Consider the following 23,837-nt stretch of genomic DNA (forward strand, 5'->3'; position numbering starts at 1 on the left):
TTTCAGCCCGTAGATGGCGGTTAATATCCCTGAATCAGGCCTGCAGAGGGCTTCGCTGCGTGTTGTGAGCTGGAATGTGCGGGGGATGTTGGACAAAATTAAGAGGGGAGCGGTCCTCAGACAGGGGAAGAGGGATGGGGCGGATGTACTGTTGCTGCAGGAGACTCACCTCATGGGTACTAAGACTCTTAGCCTGCAGAGATGTGGCTTCCAGCAAGTGTACCATGTCGGGTTTGTGAGGGGATCCCGGGGAGTGGCTGTCTTGGTGCACCGCAGGCTGTCCTACGTTCATGAAACCTAATGGCTTGACACACAGGGCAGATATGTGTTCATTCAGGATAGGATAGGCACTTAGTCAGTAGTCTTTGGGAGTGTGTATGCCCCGCCTCCACTGCAAGGAGCCCTTATCGAAAAACTGTTCAATATGTGGGCCGGGATGCCTGATGTCATGGCAGTGGTTGGCGGTGACTGGAACGATGTGATGGATGTGCGGATGGATAGGCACAAACTGAGAGGCGAGCTACCCCCGGATGCACTCATTAAACTGAGCGGTATGGTGAGAGGAATGGGATGGGTGGACGTGTGGCGCCACCAACACGCCCAGAGTCGTGAGTACACCTATGTCTCGGCAGTGCATAAGTCCTTCTCTAGGATCGACTGCCTCTTTGTTCCCCACGCCTGGGTCGGGAGGGTAGGCTCCACATCTATATTGCCCCGAGGTCTGTCGGACCACTCCCCGGTGGCGATGGACTTACTCCTAGATAGGCGAAGACAGCCGTTCCGATGGCGTCTCTCCATGTGGCATTTGCAGCAGGAACCCTATCAAACACATATGAGGGAGGCTATTGCACACTACTGGAATGAAAACGATAACCCTGACACGGATGCTATGACTCTCTGGGAGGCCCTGAAGCCAACACTTCGTGGGGTAGACATTGCTTGGTGTGCAGCTGCCCGTAGGGCGCGCGGGGAAGATATGGAGAAAGCTGCTGACAGAGTTCGTGTACAGGAGGAACGCTGTCATGGGGGTGGGAGTGAGGAGGACGTGGGACAGCTGCTGCTGTTACAGCAGTCATACGCCTCCCTGCGGTTAGATGAAGCCAAGCAGTTATGGCTGGCGACTCAAAGTAGGATTTACCAATGGGGCGATAAATCCAGCTCGATGCTATATAGACTCTGCCAGAGCACCTTCCATCCACAGTCCTTGCCGTGCCTTGGGGATGATGAGGGTACACCCATGACCTCCCCAGTGGCCCTGGCGTCTAGCTTTGCACGATATTATGCGGCCCAATATGCCCCCCGGGAGCAGCTTCAGGCGGAGGAAGTAGACAAATTTCTCGCTGACCTCCCACCGCGAGCAATTTTGGACGAGGGGCGAGCCCGACTCGACCTCCCATTGTCTGTGGAGGAGCTGGGAACAGCCCTCGGTGAATTAAATGCGGGCAAAGCCCCTGGACCCAATGGGTTACCCAGCGAATTTTTCAAGAAATTCCATCTCCAGTTGGGTCCACACTACGGTAGAGCTCTGGAGGCGGCCAGGGAGAGGGGTCGGCTCCCGGGGGACTGGCGGCATGCGGAGATAGTAGTTTTTTGCAAGCCCGGTAGGCCTCCTGACCTGCCTGAGTCCTACAGACCAATATCGCTATTAAACACCAAATCAAAAATTCTGGCGAAGGCGCTGGCCAATCGTCTTCTCCCATACATAACCGATCTTGTCCACCCCGATCATGCAGCTTCATGCCCCATAGAGCAATGCGGCACAATATCAGGCGCGCCCAAGTGGTGGTGGAGGCGGCCCGGGCAGCGGGGATTCCCGCTGCTCTCTTGCTAGCAGACATAGACAAAGCTTTTGATTCAGTGAGCTGGGTTTACCTTCGCTCGCTTCTGTCCCGCCTGAACCTCGGGCCCCGCTTTCTATCGTATCTGCATCTCCTGTATACGGACCTAACTGCGTCCGTGAAAGTGGCTGGAGCGGTATCCGACCCCTTTCCTATAGGCCGGGGCACCAGGCAGGGATGCCCTTTGTCGCCCTACTTATTTGCCCTAGCCATGGAGCCATTGGCAGTATAGGTGAGAATTGACGCTCAGATGCGGGGTGTCGAGTGGCAGGCGGGACCCTCTGATAGGATCGCACTTTATGCGGACGGCGTCCTATTCTTCCTTACGGACCTGAACAGATCGGGCCGCGGGTCCTGGACATAATGCGGATATTTGGTGAGGTATCGGGCCTTCATCTGAACCAGCGTAAATCTATGCTGTGGGTGCTGGGAGAGAGCAGTGGCTTAGGGCCCTGGGCAAAGACGCTGCAGGTAGCGACGGGAGGCCTTAAATATTTAGGTGTGTTCCTAACTGATTCGAGTGGAGTCTCCTGGTCGCACAATATTGTGCCAGTGTGGGAACGGGTGCGCTCTGACATGTCCATCTGGTCCCGCATGCCTCTTAACGTGTGTGGCCGCTCAGCCATATTCAAGATGGTGGCCCTCCCGCGCCTGTTAAACCAGCTACAGAATCACCCGTATCCCATTTCACCGCAGTGGTTCAAACAGGTCAACTCAGCACTCAGTCAGTTTATTTGGTCCGGGGGAGTGGCGAGAGTGGCGCTACGCACTTGTTTCCTCTCCACATACTGTGGTGGCCTGGCGATGTCGGATATTCTGTCCTATTACCAGGCCTCCCATCTTCTGACCTTGAACGAGTGGTGGTACGAGGACCGAAGTGACCCGGCCTACGCCCTGGAGAGGCACTTGATGGACCCGGACACGCTACATGCTATACTATACTCGGAACCTAGGAGAAGGGGCCTCCCGGTAGTCACCCAGATAGTGTATCGTATATGGCACGACGCCCTCCGACGTATGGAGTGGTGGAACAAACTTACAAGAGAGACTCCCCTCTGGCGAAATGGCCTATTACCGTCATTGGCGTCCCTGCCGGGGTTTCGGGGCTGGGCGGCGATTGGAATATCGGCCCTGGGACACATCGTCATTGGGCACGAAACTCAAGTCGTTCCAGGAATTACGCGAGGAATACGACATGCCCCAGACCCAGTTTTTTAGGTACCTGCAACTTAGACACGCCATTACACCCACCCTGAGGGGTCTGGACTCCTTACCGGAATTTAGCCCATTGGAGGCCAAAGTATTTATGGGAGAGTTAGAAAGTAAAAAGATATCCACTATCAATCAAACATTAGTGACACATTGCTCGACTTCCCTGGACGGTCTACGAGATAAATGGGAGAGGGATGTTGGTCCCTTTGAGGAGGAAGACTGGAGGGAAGCGCTTGAGGCCCCGAGAGGTGCTGCTATTGCGGTACGTCTACGATTCATTCAATTCAAATACCTCCACAGGGCCTATTACACGAGGGAACGATTGTGGAAAGCAGGTCTGATTGGGTCCCCAGATTGTTTGAGATGCGGTAGGGAAGTGGGCACCTTTCTCCATACTGTATGGTCGTGTGCTGGGCTGCAAAGGTTTTGGTCTGGAGTATGGGACTGCCTGTCTGAGGTGCTGGGCTGGGAGCTCCCCCGCTCACCACAGTTGGGTCTTCTTCATGTCATGGAACGGGTGGGGGGGAATATTAATAAACGGCACTTGCTATCGTTGGGCCTTATCGTGGCCAAGAGAGACATTGCCCGTGCCTGGAAGGACACTAGGGCCCCTCTGGTGGGGGTGTGGAAGAGGGGATTGGACTTTTACATGGGACTGGAACGCCCGATCTTCGCAGCTAGGGGCTGCCCCCAGAAACATTATAAAATTTGGAAGCGATGGGCGGATTATCGTGGACTGTGGCTGGAACCGCCAACACCTGATCGGCCTGTAGAGGAATGCTTAGATGCTGGGCCCCGACCATAAGACATACACACTGTACGCTTCTTATTATCTCTGTACTTGGAATTTGTTGTGCAAGGGGTGGGGGGGAGCTTTTGAGTGGGGGGAGTGGGAGGGTTGAGGGAGGGGGGCGTTGGTGGTATTTCTCCTTTTTTTTTTTTTTGAACTGTTGATTGAATTGCTTTACTGTGATTACTACTCTAATGCTCACAGTTCCTCCGATTCCCGGGGTGCTGTGCTTGTTATGCAATTTATCAACGCCAAAATAAAACTTTGTTCTGAAAAAAAAAATGCACATTACACCTCCCCCCCCCCTGTCTGGTTATTGTTGAGCCTGGCAGGGGGGAGGGGAAGTCAAGGTGGTAGGTGGTGTCGGTCAGTGGAGAGGGGGTGTTGGGTGATGTCTGGGTACACACGGGCTCTAGGACCTGGAGGGAGCCCGCCCTGTGCTACTCTCCCGGAGGCTGGCAGGCGTGCGCTGTACCTCTTGCACCAGGCGGGCGCCTAACCTGCTCTCTCTCCCCTCTAGGCAAAGGGTGAGGGCAGAACATTAAGGTGTCATTTCACAAGTGTGCACGAGGGCGCGTGTGTGCTGGGTGTGTGATGGGGAACGGGCGTCACCTCTTTTCAGAAAGGACAATGTGTAAGAAAAAGCTAACTAATTGTATATGCGTATCCATGGCAGTGAAAGTAGAAACATCCCAATAACACGTAATTTACACATCCGTGCCAGGGAAGCGCGCGTACGCATTGGTAACCGCAGTGCAATTGTAGAATGTTATCACCACAGTACGGTTCACTGCCTCGTATATTACATATCGTAGTGACTTTACATAGAAAGCATCCGTGACGTCTCGTCCAGAGTTTCTGACTTTGAAACTTGGGAAACCCGGTGGGAGTCTCGGCGTCTGTTCGACATCCTGTGATTCTGGGCAAATCACTCCACCTCCTCTTGCCTTTCAAAAAAGCAACGTACCCTTGGGTAATGTAACTGGTGCTCGTGTAAAGCGCCCCGATACTGTCGCGTCGAGCTCGCGCTATATAAAAGTGAAAAAACTATCAGTCAGTCCTCTTCAGTTTCATTTCTACTTAAACACATTCTCAGCAGTGCAATAACTTGACGACACTTATAATTAAAAAATAGGCCGCCGTCGACACTTCGCCCCGAGTACAGTTGTGGCGCCCCTGCAGAGCATGTGCGCTCGATGTCAGCAGTTTACAGACGGAGTTATTTTCCACCTCTTTAGAAGGGGGCGCTTGCTGCGTCTGTTCTGGATGTGGTGTGTTGTATTAACAGCATAGTCTGTTGAAATCCAGCCAAGCCTGGATCTGCATAAGGAAGAGGACCTCTCGTGGATACCAGGTCTGTGCAGGAATTACTGACGGGCTTGTTAAAAAGAATCCCCGCGCTTTCTCCTTTAACAGTCCTTTCCTCCCTGCCAGACACGAACCTGATGCGTGGTTATTAACCAGAGATTAATTAAATTGTGCAAATTACTGTTCCCTCCCCGTCTCAACAACCCACTACTGCCCCTCCGCTCTGGTTGCAGTACATCAGAACAGGATAATTGTATAAACAAATATTGTTTAAGTACCAGCAAGGTCTAAAGGTCTACAATCAACACAGCGCCCGTTGTAACTCTAGGGCGGTCCAACCCGAACGCGTTAACTGTGCAGAGGCCAAACACTTAAAAAAACAAGAGGTGCTAATGCTACCCGCTATGCGTCTGAGATGCCACGGAGTGCTAATGCTACCCGTTATGCATAGCGGACGTCAGGCAGCCTACGTTGGGACGTGGGCGGGGTCTGCAAAGAAACAGGAAGGAACTGCCGGGAGAACTTCCTGGAACCCTGCACGCTGAATGCTGGCTGCCGAGGGACACGAGGAAAGAGCCCGGTGAGTGGGGGAGTGTGCGCGTGTGTCTGTGTGTGTTTGAGTGTGTCTGTGTGTGCGTGTGTCTGTCTGTGTGCGCGAGTGTCTGTTTAAGGGGGGGTGCGTGTGTGTATGCAGTGTGTGTGTGTGTGCGCGTGCATGCCTGTGTGTGTGTGTGCCTGCCTGCGTGTGTGTGTGCATGTGTGTATGTGTGTGTGTGATTCCGCACTTCAGGGAATGTGAGGCAGAAGATGTGCACGGCGCCGGCCTGGACGTGCGCGTCCACAGACCCCAATCACTGCGCGTGCCGACCCCTGTCTCAGATTCCCGAAAACGGGCAACAATAGATACTTCGCTGGACGCAATGCTTTGCATTGCTTTCTCCAGCTCAACCTAAAAACGAGTGGCACAGAGAGCAAAAACGGGGCACACAGAGGGGGAAAAACAGTGGCACAGAGAGCAAAACGGGGCACAACAGAGGAGAAAAACGAGTGGCACAGAAGCAAAAATGGGGCACAGAGAGGGGGAAAAACAGTGGCACAGAGGGCAGAAGAGGGGCACAGAAACGGGGGTAGAGCACACTTACCAGCGGGTATTCAGCAGCGGCAGCAGGAGCACACAGGCGGAGCTGCGTGGAGGGGGAGCGACCTACCAGGAGGGTCAGGGGTCGCTCACCTCACTGCGCAGCGTCCAGCTTATATGGGGAGGTGGAAGGGAGGAGCAGCTGGGAGGCGGGAGCAGTGAGTGGGCAGAGGGGCGGGGAAAGAGTGGGACAGAAAGCAGAATGGGGCACAAAGAGGGGGAAAACAGTGGCACAGAGGGCAAAACGGGGCACAACAGAGGGGAACAAGCATTTGCAATGCAATAGGTCTCGCATTAGGAAAGTTTGAGCTATTGGTATTGTAAATGACACATTTTTTATTTATGTGTTGGTTTTGAAAATAGCTTAATTAATAGCTTTGTCATTTGCAATGCCAATAGTTTCAACTTTCGCAAATGTGACACCTATAGCATTTGTAATGCAATATGTGTTGTATTTACGTGACTTAGATGTATTGATATTACAAATAACAATGGCTTTTAATTTTTGTAATAATTAATACTTAAATAAAAGTAATTGTAATTTATAATGGCAATAGCTTAAACTTTTGTAAATAACTTTTGTGAAGATTATGTTCAGTGTATTTTATTGTGACGAAAATCCAAGAACAGAAGTGAAATATTAACATCTTTTTGTGACATTTGTAATAAAGCTTGAAACTCTGAGAGAACATATTTGAACCAGTTGTTGTTGAATGGTTGCACAGATTGATGCTGTGGTGGCTCTGAGTGATGTTGTGGTGGCGACGAGTGATGCTGTGGCGTTCAGTGATGCTGTGGTAGCGCATAGTGATGTTGTGGTGCCCCTGAGTGATGTTGTGTTGCCCCGGAGTGATGCTGTGATGATGCGATAGAGTGAGTTCGATAGATAGATAGATAGATAGATAGATAGATAGATAGATAGATAGATAGATAGATAGATAGATAGATAGATAGATAGATAGATAGATAGATAGATAGATAGATAGATAGATAGATAGAGTGAGGGCGATAGATAGAGAGATAGATAGATAGATAGATAGATAGATAGATAGATAGATAGATAGATAGATAGATAGATAGATAGATAGATAGATAGATAGATAGATAGATAGATAGATAGATAGATAGATAGATAGATAGATAGATAGAGTGAGGGCGATAGATAAAGTGAGGGCGATAGAGTGAGGGAGACAGACAGACACAGACAGACAGACAGACAGATAGATAGAGTGAGGGCGATAGATAGATAGATAGATAGATAGATAGATAGATAGATAGATAGATAGATAGATAGATAGATAGATAGATAGATAGATAGATAGATAGATAGATAGATAGATAGATAGATAGATAGATAGATAGATAGATAGATAGATGATAGAGCGAGGGCGATAGATAGAGTGAGATAAATAGATAGATAGATAGATAGATAGATAGATAGATAGATAGATAGATAGATAGATAGATAGATAGAGTGAGTGCGATAGACATATAGAGTGAGGGCGATAGATTGCTAGACAGATAGAGTGTATTTATGTTGCATTAAGTAGAGTGTAAGTATGAGGTGTGTAATTATGTAGCATATAATTATATGGCACTGAGTGATATTGTTTGGAGTGTATGTTGCATTGAGTGCAGTGTAATTATGTGGTGTGTAATTATGTGGCACTGAGTGGTATTTGGAGTGCATTGTAGCAACAGTAGGAAATCACACTTGATCAGGAAAGAACTTCAGAAGCTGCAATTTCACTGCAAAGCTGTAGCCAAGAGGGATACTGCCATTTGTTGCATGCAGCTCAAACGTGGTTTTAGCCCAGACCACAGCACTGTTAGTACTGCTATTGTAGACGCTCGGGGAGAAACAACGTGCAGAATATTCAACTATGGTCCCTAACCACTGAGCTTCTAGGACAGATATGAAAAAGGGACTGCCATCAGAGTTGTGGGCAGTGCCAATGTGGTGCATCTGTAGTAGCAACCTGTTCCCAGGAAACAAGGGCATAAAAGTTTCTTGATCCAGTTTGACACCGGAGATTATTTCTATATACAAGAAACATGCAGAGAAAGCATTCCTTAGAAATACTATCAGTGAACCCTGGGGCAAACACCAGGAGACAGCATTATTGACTACAAAGAGACCCTCAGCAGAAACTGATGATGTAATACACAATGACGCCACAAAAAGGGAAGGGCAGCTTAACTCACATGGTAGTCCCAGTGCCACATGAGTGAAGAAATGGCACCTTTCACACCCATGCAAGAAATGAAAAACCCAGATCAGTGACACACTGACCTTGAGAGAAGATTTTGAACCCTAAATTTCACCACACGACCACCACCCCTGCCTATCTGGCTGACTAGCTCACCACGTCAGGCAACTGTCTACAAACCATCAACCAGAACACAGTCAGATGGGAAAAGAAATGCAAAAAAAGGAAAAACCATCGTTTACAAAGGACAATGACACAAGACAATCAAAAATATGGACGGAGAGCGAGCGGGGCTTCATGTCCATAATCCAATACTGCATACCTCGTAGCAGCGCATGCGCTGCCCAGGCTTGACATAAAAGCAGTGTTCACAATTAGCATAAAGTATCCAGTCACCAGATTGTGTTTCCAAAAAGCAGTGTGTTCGTAATGAGCATAAAGTATTCAGCGGTTAATCCTTAGGCAGTACGCATGTAGCAACCTGATCCTTTGGCAAAGACCAGCATAGGTCAACATATGTTTTGCGCTATCATACCACTTCTTCGGGCTACAGGAGCATAATATGATCTGGGTTTAACAATTTTTAACATTGTATGGATTTAAGAACTGGTAAATTAAATAAATAAAGATGTAATTGTTCTTTGAGTTTACGTGAACTTCCCCCATTTCAGAAGTCTGTTCTTAAGCTTGTTTGTGACAGAAGGGTGACTGGCGCAGTGGTTAAAGTGCCCAGGGCGTGAGAATTCTGTTATCCCCGAATATCGTTTTTTTCATAGGTAAACTTAATAACTGTTCTTTTCATCATAAGGCTTTTGAATTCAAAGTCCTAACAATGACATTGAAGATAATGGTCTTTCTTTTTTAGTATTATTTTTCTATCATTTTGTGACACTGTAGTGTGTTCGGAGTGGGGCCCCCTTTCTCTATAGTGCTCGAATTTTCAAAGACAGGCTGTGTTAAGCTGTATCTGATAGCACTTAGTTGGTGACAGTGTGTACAAAGAATTGGTTCTGTTGATTGACGTGAAAGGTGTCCTTCCAAACAAAGTACCTCTCTGGTGTACGTGTTTATGGATACCTGGGCTGAAGTACTTTGCCGTTTCTGCTGTAAATGGTGGCCACCGCTTGGTCTGAGTCCACTCTCCTCAGGCCTGCCATCAGTAACCAATGTAATAGCTGTGATGCTCTTCAGCAGGTAAAAGGGCTGAGCAGATGTTGCCATGATTGGAACCCATGACTCCTAAGTAATCCATCTACAGCCATTAACCATTTTGGGGTACGAAAAGGCCTTCTCGCACACAGTAGGCCTGGTGTGCCTTGTAGGGTCCCTGCTCAACCACGTAGCACGCAGGCACGCGCATGTAGTGGCCTGGCTCAGCGTTGTAGAGCGCCACTTCATCCGTGTAGCCTAGGGCTCTTGCGCACCTACGCGGGCCCTCATTCATCCTTGTAGGCAGTGCTTGAAATGGAAAAATAGAAGTGCCGGTACTCTGTACTAGAGTACCTGCTTGTTTACGAGAAGTACCGGTACACTCCAATTAAAATAATTACATTTCTCTTGAGAAGTGCCAGTACTCTCCCCCTCAAAATAAAAAAGTGCTGGTACTCTGTGTCGGACAGTACCGGCCCATTTAAAGCGATGCTTGTAGGATCCCTACTCATCCTTGCCTCAGGCCTTGTTCACGGTAGCACACGGCGCCTACCACCCAGCAGCTCAGCGACCTCAGACAATCGCCCTGTCAAACAGAAAGCCTTTAAAAGTCACCGTCCGCCAGCCGCCCCATACATATTAAAGATAAGCTTTTATTGGACTTGCAATTGAGGCATAAACACTTTGCCCGAAGCTCGGCCTTCGCCCACAGAGGTAGCAATGCATATCTTTATTACCACAACCCCAGTGCCGATAACACCGCCAGTGATTAGCTGCCAGGACTCGGGCGCTCGTCCGTCTTATTTAATATAATCGTATACACTTCAGCCTGTGTCTTTTTATGTATGTATTTCTTTGATTTGTCACAGATGTGAAAGTGCTGAATTACTCTCTTGTCTCCGCCAAATAAAAATACAAGTTAGGTATTGAAAAAAACTCACCGCCGCAGCCCGGCTTGAACAGGAAGCCAGGCAACCTGTGTTGGGACGGGGGCGGGGCCGCAAAAATACAGGAAGCAGACTGGAGCCTACCCCGCGCTCCTGTGCCCGTGAAGCCAGCCGGAAGATTTGCGTGTCAGCTAGCGGGGCTCCCGTGCTCGTGGAGAGCCCTGCCTGTTGCCGAGAATGACCCGCTGGCTGCCGAGGGAGAGAGGGACACGCGAAAAGAACCCGGTGAGTGGGGTGTGAGGTGGGGGATGTGTGCGCGAGTGTGTCTGTGTGTGTGTGTCTGTGTGTGTGTGTATGTGTGTGTATGTATGCATGTGTGTGCAAAAAGAGCCCAATGACTGGTGGGGGGGTGGGGAGGGGAGAGGGGATGTGTGCGGGAGTGTCTGTGTGTGTGCGTGCGCGCGCGTGCTTGTGTCTCTGTGTGCTGTACGAGCTAAGGTAGACAGGAGATGGTGAACGCGCGCGCGACCTGATCCGATTACGCCAGGGTGCGCGTGCCCATCTCTTGTCTCCCTTAGCTCGTTGTAAGCAGAACCGCCGACAATAGGGCTCGCAGCGACATCGCTTCGCGATCGTCGCAGGTGCAAGACCTAATAACGAGTGGCACAGAAGCAAAAACGGGGCACAAAGAGGGGAAAAACGAGTGGCACAGAGAGCAAAAAAGGAGCACAAAGGAGGGGGAAGACAGTGGCACAGAGGGCAAAACGGGGCACAACAGAGGGGAAAAAACGAGTCACACAAAAGCACAAGCATTTGCAATGCAATAGGTCTCGCAGTTATGAGAGTTTGAGTTATTGGCATTGTAAATGGCTATGCATTTTGTTTTGGTTTATAAATCATAAATAAAATATATTGTCATTTACAACTGCAATAGCTTAAACTCGCATAAATGCAAGACCTATTGCATTGCAAATGCGTGTTAATATTCTGTGGTGGCAGAAAAGGGGTAGCAGGGAATTAGCCTGCTCTGCTCCGACAGGGTTAGAAAATACACCATTCCACCAACTGCTTAATTTGAACCAGTGGTTGCAGGTGCATGCGCGCTGACTCAGCCTCGACCTAAGAAGTTTACAGAACTATTGAGCTCTCGTATGGCACTGAACACGCTCCTGTTTGTCGGTCACTCGCACACTGCATTTCTGAATGCGTGCAGTCTCAGATCACACACCACTTCACTGAAATATCTTGAAATGGACGCATTTTAACTAAACCAAAAAACATACATCACAATCAAACGAAGGCACAGACACTCTAAAAAGTGTACATTTCCAATGAAAAACATCACACTTTTCCTGTCAGCTCACGCCTTTTTGTTTTCATGCACAGTTTGACTGTTCGATGGCAATGGGCGCTAAATAAATTCTATATATCTGCTTATTGCCATCAGGGAAGATTTGCATGTCCTGCAAGGCCTCGATGTGGGCACCCTAGCTATCCACTGAGAGCTGGTGGGAGGGGGTTGTGTCACCGTGACAAAGAGTATCCGCAGCTCGTGGTTTGGATGAGATCACAAAGAGGCAGTGTCATAGCTCTTAAAAGACAGGAAGATAATGATGTTGGACATTGAATTTAAGCGGGGCGTTGCCAAAATTAGACACGGCACTCAGAAAACTGATGGCAGCAGTGCCAGGCATGTGGAGTGAGGGTCAAGAACCTCAGAAACCGACCGAGCCACCAATTTGGGCTGAGGAATGGCTACCGCCTAGGACATAAACAGTGAGAGGGCGTGGGAGTCACTTCTCTGTTCTTTCGTGTTATTTGCTATTGCAGTTTTTCGCTGCATTGAGAAGTTTTCTCTAAAAAAAAATTACTACATCTCCGGAACGCTGTTACTGCCCTGTAATTCCGGACTGCAAACTTGTATGTAAACATTGCACGACTATCCAACGCGGAGCCAATGTTACAGCATTGTTTATTTGCACATTGTGTACACCGTAACCCAGCAGCGCACGCACAAATCGTCACCTTTGTCTCCCTTTTTAGGTCGAGGGACCGTTAATCTGCGAAGCAGCTTCCGGTCCGGAGAATTAATGTCATCTAGTGGGGCTTCAGAACCCGCCTCCCTGCCCTGTCTCTCCACCATTGGCTGGCTTCCTAAATGGAGGCCAGCCATTGGAGGAGAGAGCCATCCCTCCAAAGAAGCTCCGTCTTTTTCGGATTCGGGGGCGTGATTTTTTGCATTCTTTAGCCCTGTGACGTCGTCTGTCACTCAGGACGCAAAAAACACGCCCCCGAATCTGAAAATGGCGGCGCTTTTCTTTAGGCCATTTCACAACAACAGCCGCCCCAAGAAGTCGCAGCCTCCTCCACCTGGCAGTCTCTGTGTGCCCAAGAGTACACATCACGCCTCTCGCGCCTCTCGTTTTCTGCTGCCCACCGCAAATCGAAGGGGACGTCCACCGCTGCCCATCTGCGCCCCACGCACCCAGGAGCAGTGAGAGTCAGGACGCAGACCTCACCAACGTTGTGCTTTGGTTTTCTGCTTCTTCCCGGCACACAGAGAGTGCCCCCTGCGAGGCGCCGAGGCGCCCCCTCCCCCTGAGTGGAGGCAGAGACAGAGGCAACACCAGGGAGGAGCAGAATATCCGAAGGGAGAGAAATCCTTCGCATTCCAAAGCGCAAGACTTCACCCACAAGCCCCTGCTCAAAGCTCGCACCTGAGACCATCGTGGGCTGAGCAGAGCTGAACAGCGCCGTGAGAAGAGCATACCGGCAGTTATGTCCAGGATGTTACTGTTTATGTGCCCAACGTTATTTTTCCACGCGCTTAAAGGGATGTATATTTAGGGAGGGATGGAGGGCGCATGAGTATACGCTTGATTATTAGGTTGTATTTTTGTTCATCCGTGTTGTTTATCTTCCTATTGTTGTGGGGCAGTTTCTAACGTGCCAATATTTTCGCAAAAATGGATTTCCCCAGTGTTAAGTTCTCGGAACTCCGCCACTGAATTAGCCGTGCAGGCGGGAACTTTACTATAGTGTTATAAAATTGAATTTGTTATCCGGCTGGTGTTTGTGTACGTCTCCATCTGAGAGGGTGTTTTTTCTTGACCCTATCCGTGGCTTTATTGAAAATGGGGAGGGAGGGAGGGGGGAATGGACGCCAACATCATTTAGAGGGTTTTGAACGGCATTCAGTAAGTTCTTGCACCGATTCCTCTGAGATTATGTGGTACTTAACTCCTGTTTCTTGTGTGTATGAGCGAGCACTTTCAGACTTATTTAACATGTTTCACCCCATGGAGTTCTGTATCTCTGCCTATTGAACGAGGAAACTCCATTTCCCAGGTGTGTGTGCAAAGAGCTGCCGACCTCCCGTCTTGGGCTGTGAAATACCTGTCCCGTGGGGTGCCTTGATCGTCCTACCAACGCCAAAGGAGGCTGCCATGGCCTCGGCATCCCACGTGGGGGGCGGCCATGTCGCTTCTTGGCAGAGTGTGAGTGCAGAGTGCGAGTGCAGAGTAGTGAATGCAGTGCAGAGTAGTGAATGCAGTGCAGAGTAGTGAGTGCAGTGGTGAGTAGTGAGTGCAGTTGTGAGTAGTGAGTGCAGTGGTGAGTGGTGAGTAGTGAGTGCAGTAGTGAGTGTGCAGTGCAGAGTAGTGAGTGTAGTGCAGAGTAGTGAGTGCAGTGCAGAGTAGTGAGTGCAGTGCAGAGTAGTGAGTGCAGAGTAGTGAGTGCAGAGTAGTGAGTGCAGAGTAGTAAGTGCAGTGCAGAGTAGTGAGTGCAGTGCAGAGTAGTGAGTGCAGTGCAGAGTAGTGGGTGCAGTGTACAGTGCAGTGAGTGCAGTGTGCAGTGCAGTGAGTGCAGTGTGCAGAGTAGTGAGTGCAGTGTGCAGAGTAGTGAGTGCAGAGTGCAGAGTAGTGAATGCAGAGTAGTGAGTGCAGAGTAGTGAGTGCAGAGTGCAGAGTAGTGAGTGCAGAGTGCAGAGTAGTGAGTGCAGTGCAGAGTAGTGAGTGCAGTGCAGAGTAGTGAGTGCAGTGCAGAGTGGTGAGTGTAGTGCAGAGTAGTGAGTGCAGAGTAGTGAGTGCAGAGTAGTGAGTGCAGAGTAGTGAGTGCAGAGCAGAGTAGTGAGTGCAGTGCAGAGTAGTGAGTGCAGTGCAGAGTAGTGAGTGCAGTGCAGAGTAGTGAGTGCAGTGTGCAGAGTAGTGAGTGCAGTGTGCAGAGTAGTGAGTGCAGAGTAGTGAGTGCAGAGTGCAGAGTAGTGAGTGCAGTGGTGAGTAGTGAGTGCAGTGGTGAGTAGTGAGTGCAGAGTAGTGAGTGCAGTGCAGAGTAGTGAGTGCAGTGCAGAGTAGTGAGTGCAGTGCAGAGTAGTGAGTGCAGTGCAGAGTAGTAAGTGCAGAGTAATGAGTGCAGAGTAGTGAGTGAAGAGTAGTGAGTGCAGAGCAGAGTAGTGAGTGCAGTGTGCAGAGTAGTGAGTGCAGTGCAGTGAGTGCAGTGTGCAGAGCAGTGAGTGCAGTGTGCAGAGTAGTGAGTGCAGTGTGCAGAGTAGTGAGTGCAGAGTACAGAGTAGTGAGTGCAGAGTAGTGAGTGCAGAGTAGTGAGTGCAGAGTAGTGAGTGCAGAGTGCAGAGTAGTGCGTGCAGTGCAGAGTAGTGAGTGCAGTGCAGAGTAGTGAGTGCAGTGCAGAGTGGTGAGTGTAGTGCAGAGTGGTGAGTGTAGTGCAGAGTAGTGAGTGCAGAGTAGTGAGTGCAGAGTAGTTAGTGCAGAGTAGTGAGTGCAGAGCAGAGTAGTGAGTGCAGTGCAGAGTAGTGAGTGCAGTGCAGAGTAGTGAGTGCAGTGCAGAGTAGTGAGTGCAGTGTGCAGAGTAGTGAGTGCAGTGTGCAGAGTAGTGAGTGCAGAGTGCAGAGTAGTGAGTGCAGAGTGCAGAGTAGTGAGTGCAGTGCAGAGTAGTGAGTGCAGAGTAGTGAGTGCAGAGTAGTGAGTGCAGACTAGTGAGTGCAGTGAGTGCAGTGCAGAGAGTGCAGTGCAGAGTAGTGAGTGCAGTGCAGAGTAGTGAGTGCAGTGCAGTGAGTGCAGTGTGCAGAGTAGTGTGTGCAGAGTAGTGAGTGCAGTGTGCAGAGTAGTGAGTGCAGTGTGCAGAGTAGTGAGTGCAGAGTGCAAAGTAGTGAGTGCAGAGTGCAGAGTAGTGAGTGCAGAGTAGTGAGTGCAGAGTAGTGAGTGCAGAGCAGAGTAGTGAGTGCAGAGCAGAGTAGTGAGTGCAGTGCAGAGTAGTGAGTGCAGAGTGCAGAGTAGTGAGTGCAGTGCAGAGTAGTGAGTGCAGTGCAGAGTAGTGAGTGCAGTGCAGAGTAGTGAGTGCAGAGTAGTGAGTGCAGTGCAGAGTAGTGAGTGCAGTGCAGAGTAGTGAGTGCAGTGTGCAGAGTAGTGAGTGCAGTGAGTGCAGTGTGCAGAGCAGTGAGTGCAGTGTGCAGAGTAGTGAGTGCAGTGTGCAGAGTAGTGAGTGCAGAGTGCAGAGTAGTGAGTGCAGAGTAGTGAGTGCAGAGTAGTGAGTGCAGAGTGCAGAGTAGTGAGTGCAGAGTAGTGAGTGCAGAGTGCAGAGTAGTGAGTGCAGTTCCGAGTAGTGAGTGCAGTGCAGAGTAGTGAGTGCAGTGTGCAGAGTAGTGAGTGCAGTGAGTGCAGTGTGCAGAGCAGTGAGTGCAGTGTGCAGAGTAGTGAGTGCAGTGTGCAGAGTAGTGAGTGCAGAGTGCAGAGTAGTGAGTGCAGAGTAGTGAGTGCACAGTAGTGAGTGCAGAGTGCAGAGTGCAGAGTAGTGAGTGCAGAGTGCAGAGTAGTGAGTGCAGAGTGCAGAGTAGTGAATGCAGTGCCGAGTAGTGAGTGCAGTGCCGAGTAGTGAGTGCAGTGCCGAGTAGTGAGTGCAGTGCCGAGTAGTGAGTGCCGAGTAGTGAGTGCCGAGTAGTGAGTGCAGAGTAGTGAGTGCAGAGTAGTGAGTGCAGAGTGCTGTGTGCTTTTGAGTGCAGAGTGCTGTGTGCTTTTGAGTGCAGAGTGCTGTGTGCTGTTGAGTGCAGAGTGCTGTGTGCTGTTGAGTGCAGAGTGCTGTGTGCTGTTGAGTGCAGAGTGCTGTGTGCTGTTGAGAGCAGAGTGCTGTGTATTGGCAATGTAAATAACAATGCCATTTATTTATGATTTAAAGAAAAAAAAGAAATGTCATGAGCAATGCCAATAGCTCTACCTTTAATGATGCCGAGACCATTGCATTGTAAATGCTTGTTGCATTTTAAAATCAAGCGATATAAAACAAGCACACCACGGCTTCCCATCTTTAGTCTGTGCAGTTTTTGTTAAATCACCAAACATGCACTGTAAATGCACATACTTTATAAACGCTGGCGACCCCCGCTGTGCATGCCTGCTCTCTTCAATGCAAGCCTGGTGTCTGTCTGTAATGCAATTGGTGCTGATGTAAAGCGCTCTAAAACCTTTGGTTCAAGTTTGCGCTATATCAAAGTGCTAAAAAATAAATGAATAAAAAAAACAACTACCTCTAGCATATCCGTTCTTATTCGGCGATGCCATTTGCCCTCGGGTCCATGTACTGCTTAACTGCACCTGGCGGTGGGTGACCTCCATGGCAGGAACAGTTTGTTACAGGGCATACATGGGGCATGAGCAGGTTGGCAAAGCTCTGGGGCCCTGCGGCCCATGTCAATGTAGGGCAGCCCGTCGGCAGACAGAATGTGGCCGGGGTAGTCCGGTGTCACGCTGCAAAAGGGCCTGGATCCGTACACGAATAAGAAACCGCTGCTGTCACTGGGGGAGCTGGAAATGGTGCTTCTAGGCGACAGGTTGGCAGCGCTGGAGGCGGGAGGGGGATAACAATGGGCAGGCCACAGTAATAACTAGATAAAGGGGGGAGTATGTGGCATAATGGCCTGAGCTGGAGACTTTGGAAGTGGAGAGCCAGGCTCACGTCTCGGTGTCCACCCACCACCCTGTGATTCTGCGCAAGTCACTTAATCCTATGCTCCCCAAAAATGAACGTGTCCTTGAGTAACGAAAGTGGTGCTCATGTAAAGCGCTCCATTACCTTCAGGTCGTTTGCGCTATATAAAAACCGGCCAACAAAATCATCTAAAGAGATATTGAATCTCTAATCTCACAATTATTTAACGAAATAAGGCTTTCTTTTTAGAGAGAGAGATGTATTATACTGTAATTTGCCACTGGCGCTGTCCTTTCAGTCTGATGTCGGAAAATAATGACGCGTTCCTGCTGACACGAAGATAGCCCCCACCCCTGGGGAGCAGGGACTGTAATGAGAGCGTCGCCCTCCTCTTTAAATTGCGGTCCCTGGGGTCAAGGGGGGAGAGGGGGCTGCTGGGTAGGAGCGAGCCCAACCAGGGAGTGTGGGAGCGCTTGTATAAACTCGCTCTGATCTAAGCTTCCCGCTTAAGTGCTTTGTGACCCTGGGAAAATGACTTCATGCCACGGTGCCCTGGTCTGCAAAGGGTGGGTTAGGATAACTTGACAAGAGGCTTCCTTTCAAGTCGGGTGGGGGGGGTGGGGGGCAAGGGAGCGAGCGAGTGGGAGGGAACGAGGGGCGAGTGCTGGGAGGGGGGCTGGGCAAGCATGCCAGCATTCACAAGCAGATGGTCCTGTTTATGACCTGCGGAGCGCGTGAAGTGGCTGCTGGCAAATGGACTCAAAGCGGCCGGTCGCTTTGATGTTCTTGCCTTGTCTTGCTTGGTGGGGGAGCGGATTTCTGTGCACGCGCATTTCTCATGAACTGCATGGAATTCGGGGTGTTCAAGAGAGTTTGGTCACATGTAATAGGTTCAGAGCAATAAATTGCTCGACCTAAAAAGGAAGGAATGCAAACCCTTTCCTTGGTTAGCTAATTAGAAGTGCATCCTCTCTACATGCTTCCACCTCATGAGTGGGAGAAAAATCTGGGGTGCAGGGAGTTTGTCACAGATGCAACGAGATCCAGATAAATGGCATCAAATCTTCTGACAACCTTCAGAAATCTTGTTCTGAGAGGAAGAAAAAAATCTCTGCTCAACTTGTCAGCTTTCACATTGTTCAGACCTTTGATGTGAATCGCTGAAATCAAATTTAGATGAATATCGGGCCATCTCCCCAAAGACTGCCACCTCGTTGAAAGATCTCAAAGTTGTGCTGCCCTGATGGTTTATGTAAGCCACAGGCACTGTGATGTCTGATTACACTAATACACTGCTTCACTAAACTTGATATTTAAAGTGGTACAAAGCTCGGAATATTGCACTCCGATCACTCAAGTTCAGTGACTTGAACATCTCAGTCATGTTCCACTTGGCCTACACTGACATAGTCTTAAATTGTTACTCAACTAATCGAATGGGCTTCCACATCATGTGAATACTACGCAAGATTTTCAAGAGGATCCCACTGAAGACTAGACAAATAGTCAGTAGAAAAAGGAAGGGAGGCCTCCTTTACAGTGTAATAGGGGACAAGGAGCATAAGTTGAAAGAACGAGGAAGGTCCCAGAACCATTCAACTCATAAGAAACCTTAGTGTAGTTCTCATATACCTCAAAATGCCAGACCTAACTTAAAATATGTACCATATTGACGTATTAAAAACAAATGCTAAACAAAACAAGAACCCTAGATAGTGTGTTTGTTATAAAACTATACAATTTATTACAAATCAAATTAAAACAATTTATACAATAATAGTACCCAAAAACACATATGATCTAAAAACGATAAAAAATCACAATTTGTTTAAAACAATTAGTCCAGGAATCACAGTTGTTGTTGTTGTCTAGACAAATAGTCAGCCAGGCTCTTATCACAAGCAGACCTGATTACTGAAACGCCCTCTACATCGGAATGCCAGCCCATGTAGTACACCATCTCCAAACCACCCAGAAAGCTGCTGCCAGAAACACCCTTAACATCCCATGAAAAAATCTCCACTGGCTCGCAGTCCAGGAAAGATTTAAGTTCAAGCTACTCACCCAAACCCTCAAAGCTCTCCACAACACCGGTCTAGCTTACCTCAACCACCGCCTCAACTTCTTCCAACCAACCAAACACCTTCGACTGGCATCCCAGGCACCTCCCTTGCATCAAGAAGCTCCTTGTTATACATTGCGGCCAAGACCGGTTACCGACCGGTATTTGGCTACCTATATCTGGCCCTTAGGGCCAGATAGGTAAATCTGAAATACCAATTTCCTAATATCGAATTTTACTGATTCGCTATTAAGAAATCGGTATTAGCTATGTAGGTAAAGATTCAGTAAAAAATACTGAATCCTTAATATTCCTTATTACCGAATCGGTAATTGAGATTCGGTAATAAGGAATTCCTACCCATTCATTTCTATGGGCTTGGAGGCCCATAGGAATGAATGTGAAGATATTCACTATTAATGATTCGGTATTACCGAATCGCTAATAGCGGGAGCACTTTCAAGGGTGCCGGGGTGTCAAAAGAACACCCTGTTGCACCCCTGAAATGTGCATGTGTGCACATGTGGCGTTCATACATGCCCTAAGGGCATGAATGTGTGCCGCATGGCTCTTAATAAAAAACTAAAAAGTGATTTTTTTAAAGGAAATCGGTATTTACCACCGACTTGAAGTTGGTGGTAATTACCGATTTCTTAAGGCTCAAAAGCACTCTTTAATGTGCTTCCTACATTGCATTTAAGGAATCAGTATTAACGATTTCTTAAATGCAAGAGCAATAAGGAATCGATATTTACCGATTCCTTATTTACCAATTCTATATTTAAAGATTCCTTACCTATATTAGGAATGGCTAAATACCGGTCGGTAACGCAGAAATTTAACGAATTTCGGCATTACCGAACGGTATTTAGCCACCTACATCTGGCCCTAAGTGAGCTACACTTGCTCTGTAGTTGAAGTGCCTAGGGCTACGTTTCTCAGGTATACCACTAAAACATTTATTACAGTTTGTTGAATTAAACACAGCATAGTCACACCATAGCAGCTGTAAAGTGTGTTCTAATTATCTAAAGTGCACGCTGCTATTCTGGGCTCTTAATGCTGGATCTCAGGCTTGATTGTCTTTCAAACCTTGCATTGGAGGTAAAGCTTTTTGTAGACCTTCAGCTTGCTTTGGCTTTAGATCAACACCAGCACACGTTTGTCAGGCAGTCTAAAACCTCAGCAGAACAGGTGCTCCTTGTCTGTAATCCAAGCCACATTATAAGGCTTCTGGCATGTTTGTAGGCTCAAAGGCCACACCTCAAAGCATTCAAGCAGCATCCCTTTAAAACTCATCCACCTGCATTGGGACCCCAACAGTGGTGACATGGAGCATGCTGGCCACTTATAACACAGGAATCAGCAGGTTTGGGTTCTGGAAACCTCTCCACATCTTCTGCACATACTACCGAGAACTAGTTTTGATACACGTGGCACCTGGGAATATCACCACTGGTAGACTAGACTTAGCCTAGTGCTAGACTGCCTAGACCGTGGGACTCAAAGGCTATGGTCCATCGTTCAGAAGGAGGACTTGCGCCTGGATTTAGGCCTCACAGAAGAACTGGTCTCTACCCAATGGTATCCATGCCTAACCCTGCAGGGCTGTCCATCAGGCAGCGCACCTGTGAGCACCTTGCGCTCAGCTCTCTAGCGAATATAGCACGTTACTACGCGTGCTATTACCATGAAGTAGGTTACAACGTGGTCGTTACAACGACCGCGTTGTTACCACGCGTGGCTTTACATCGCAAGTCAGCTCTACGGACTTAGGAATAGTATAAATTACTATTCCTACTCCAGTTAGCGCAACAGCAGGGAATGTATTGGATATAAAATCCAACACATTCTCTGGTGTTGCATGCCACCTACCGCAAGTCGAGAAACGACTTGCGATGTAAAGCCACGCGTGGTAACAACGCGGTCATTGTAACAACTGCGTTGTTACCTACCTGCGTGATAACAGCAGCGTTGTAAACCCTGTTTCCCCTCTCTAGCAGATGGTGTGGCTATCTAAAACTGCCAAACCTTTCAAAACTACTCACACAAGCCACAGCCCACAAGAACACACCAATCACATCTTTCGAAGCACTCGCAATAGCTCCGGACACGACTACACTCGTACGAGATAAGCTCATCCTTCCTTAGTGATCAAAGATGTTAGTTTTTGTCTCAGCCTACCAACTAAGGGTCACTCAGTGGTCTGCAAACAATACACCTACTATTTATATTACAACTGTCGTCATTTGGTTTCATGATGGCATGCAACAAATCAAGACTGAGGCACACATTGTTGATATACATGATATTCTACATAAAATGTATTGTATTTAGCACAATTACTAACAAAGAACAATGGTCAGAGTGCAACGCACAAAGTCCAGACACCTAAAGTTTACCAGGAAAATGTATGGAAGCGATTTTGCAGATGAAAGCAATAAAAATCAAAGCAGGCTGACAAAATGGCCCCCCATCCAAGATTGTAGATGGTGTCCAAGGCCACTAATTGACATAGAAGCATCAAATATGGTCGGAATGTAAGGCAGGTGGGAGCAACATTTCACTTCCATTAGTGCATTAACTATCCCTGCACCACCCATGGCAGCACAAAGATCTGGTAACATTACGTACTGGATCATAGAATTGACATCTCCTTGTACTAAAGATATGCTTGACCCCACTAAGATTCTGAATGGTTGCATACCAGCCTGGGACCACATTAAGCATCGAATTTCTCTATTATGTACATTTGCATTTCTTTTAAATCCCCCTCGGTGGTCTGTTCCCTATTTTAAAATCTCTCAAATTCCAAGGCAGAAATAAGTTTTGAGGGCATTGAAAAAGCATGAAAGTTTAGGAGTCCCTGAAAAGGCAAGACAGAAATTGCTAAAGGTGTGATCGCCCACCCTGCTGAATTGAGAACATGCATCAATCCCTAAGGCAAATGCTACAAGAACAAACAGTTGAGAAAGGCGCAGTGGGCACCTTGTCGTATCCCCTGCCTCTTCACCAATCCCTACTGCACATACTGCAGAGATTGGTGGACATAATGCCCTCCACCCCGACAGCGCCCTTATTCCATACCCTCAAGTATATGTTGCTGGCAGCATCCCCCCTCTAGATCAACCCACCTGTCTTCGAGTTTGACCCGATCAGTGTTGGCATTGCAGTAGTTGCGCTCAAGCTGCTCCTGGGCCTTCGGGTCAAGCGGGATCCACATCTTAGTTGTCTGCACTCTCAGCTGCCAGTAGTACGGACCAGGGGTGTGATGCCTAGTGCACTTAAGTCCTGAGCGGCACTTTCCAAGAAGGAAGCGATCACAGATCAAGACATGATCCGCCTCATGGGTGTAGAAGACATCTTGCAAGGTGTCACTTCCTGGCTCTGTTGAGGGCAAAGTGAGATGGTCAGTTGCCATCTCAAACTCTGACTGATCGCAGCCATCTTCCAGGTGGTCATGTGGCTGGCAGAGGTGGCATTTTAACTTCTTAGCTCCTCGGTTCGGTTGGACGCGTCTCTTGAGTTGCAGAGTAGGCACCTGCTGATGGTCTGGGTGGCTGTTGGCCTGCTGCTGACAGTCAACCAACTTACTCATAGTGGATTCCTGCAGCAGAAAGAAAAAGCATAAACTAGACAATAAAATGGATTGTCATCATATTTTCTCAGATCCAAAGTCTTATGGGATGATGTAAAGTTTTACATAATCTAGGGTTCTCTAATGCATTAGCAGGAGCCCTTTTGGCAAAAATGCATGCTGGGTGGAACGCTATGTAATGCACCTACTTGGCACTTTTTTTTATATTTCAGAGATAAACACCAAGGGTCCAATTCACAAAGAGCCTCAGCAGAGGTGGCGGAGGCTCTGTAGTCAAGGCGGGATCTCTGCTGTTGTGTCGGGCTCTCAGTAGTCATGGCGGGATCTCGGCAGTGGTGGCGGGGTCGCCGCTCTGCAGTTTCTCATTTCAGAGACCACGCCATGACTGTGGAGAGTACTTCTTGAAATATAGACGCACTGTGCGTGCTTCCCTTCCATTTAAGGGATATGACCCCAGTTGGCTCCACTAGACATATAGAACATGGAATACACGGCATTCCCATTTAACAAATGTCATTGGGAGTTATAGTATACATTTATATTTTGCATACACTCAATATTATTCATTAAAATAATAAGAAATTTAATAGGTGTTCGTGGGTGCCGAAGATAACAAGTTACTTTAATCGGGTTGCACCGTGTTATGGGAAGCAGTAGACAACGCTACACGAACAAACCACATGTCCGGATTTAATTAATAAATAGAATC

General features: G+C 48.4%; 1 protein-coding gene across 1 annotated transcript in view; it reads right to left on the reverse strand.

Moving 5' to 3' along the window:
* The window catches only part of LOC147706432 (protein mono-ADP-ribosyltransferase TIPARP-like), a 94,063-nt gene extending 70,935 nt beyond the window's left edge, over positions 1 to 23,128 (reverse strand). The window contains exon 1 of the mRNA XM_086932932.1: positions 22,665 to 23,128. Coding sequence (XP_086789058.1) covers positions 22,665 to 23,128 — 464 coding nt within the window. The remainder of the gene's footprint in view (positions 1 to 22,664) is intronic.
* Positions 23,129 to 23,837: the final 709 nt, after the last annotated feature.

The sequence above is a fragment of the Lissotriton vulgaris genome, chromosome 7, assembly GCF_964263255.1.
Source record: "Lissotriton vulgaris chromosome 7, aLisVul1.2, whole genome shotgun sequence".
Lineage (NCBI taxonomy): Eukaryota > Metazoa > Chordata > Amphibia > Caudata > Salamandridae > Lissotriton > Lissotriton vulgaris.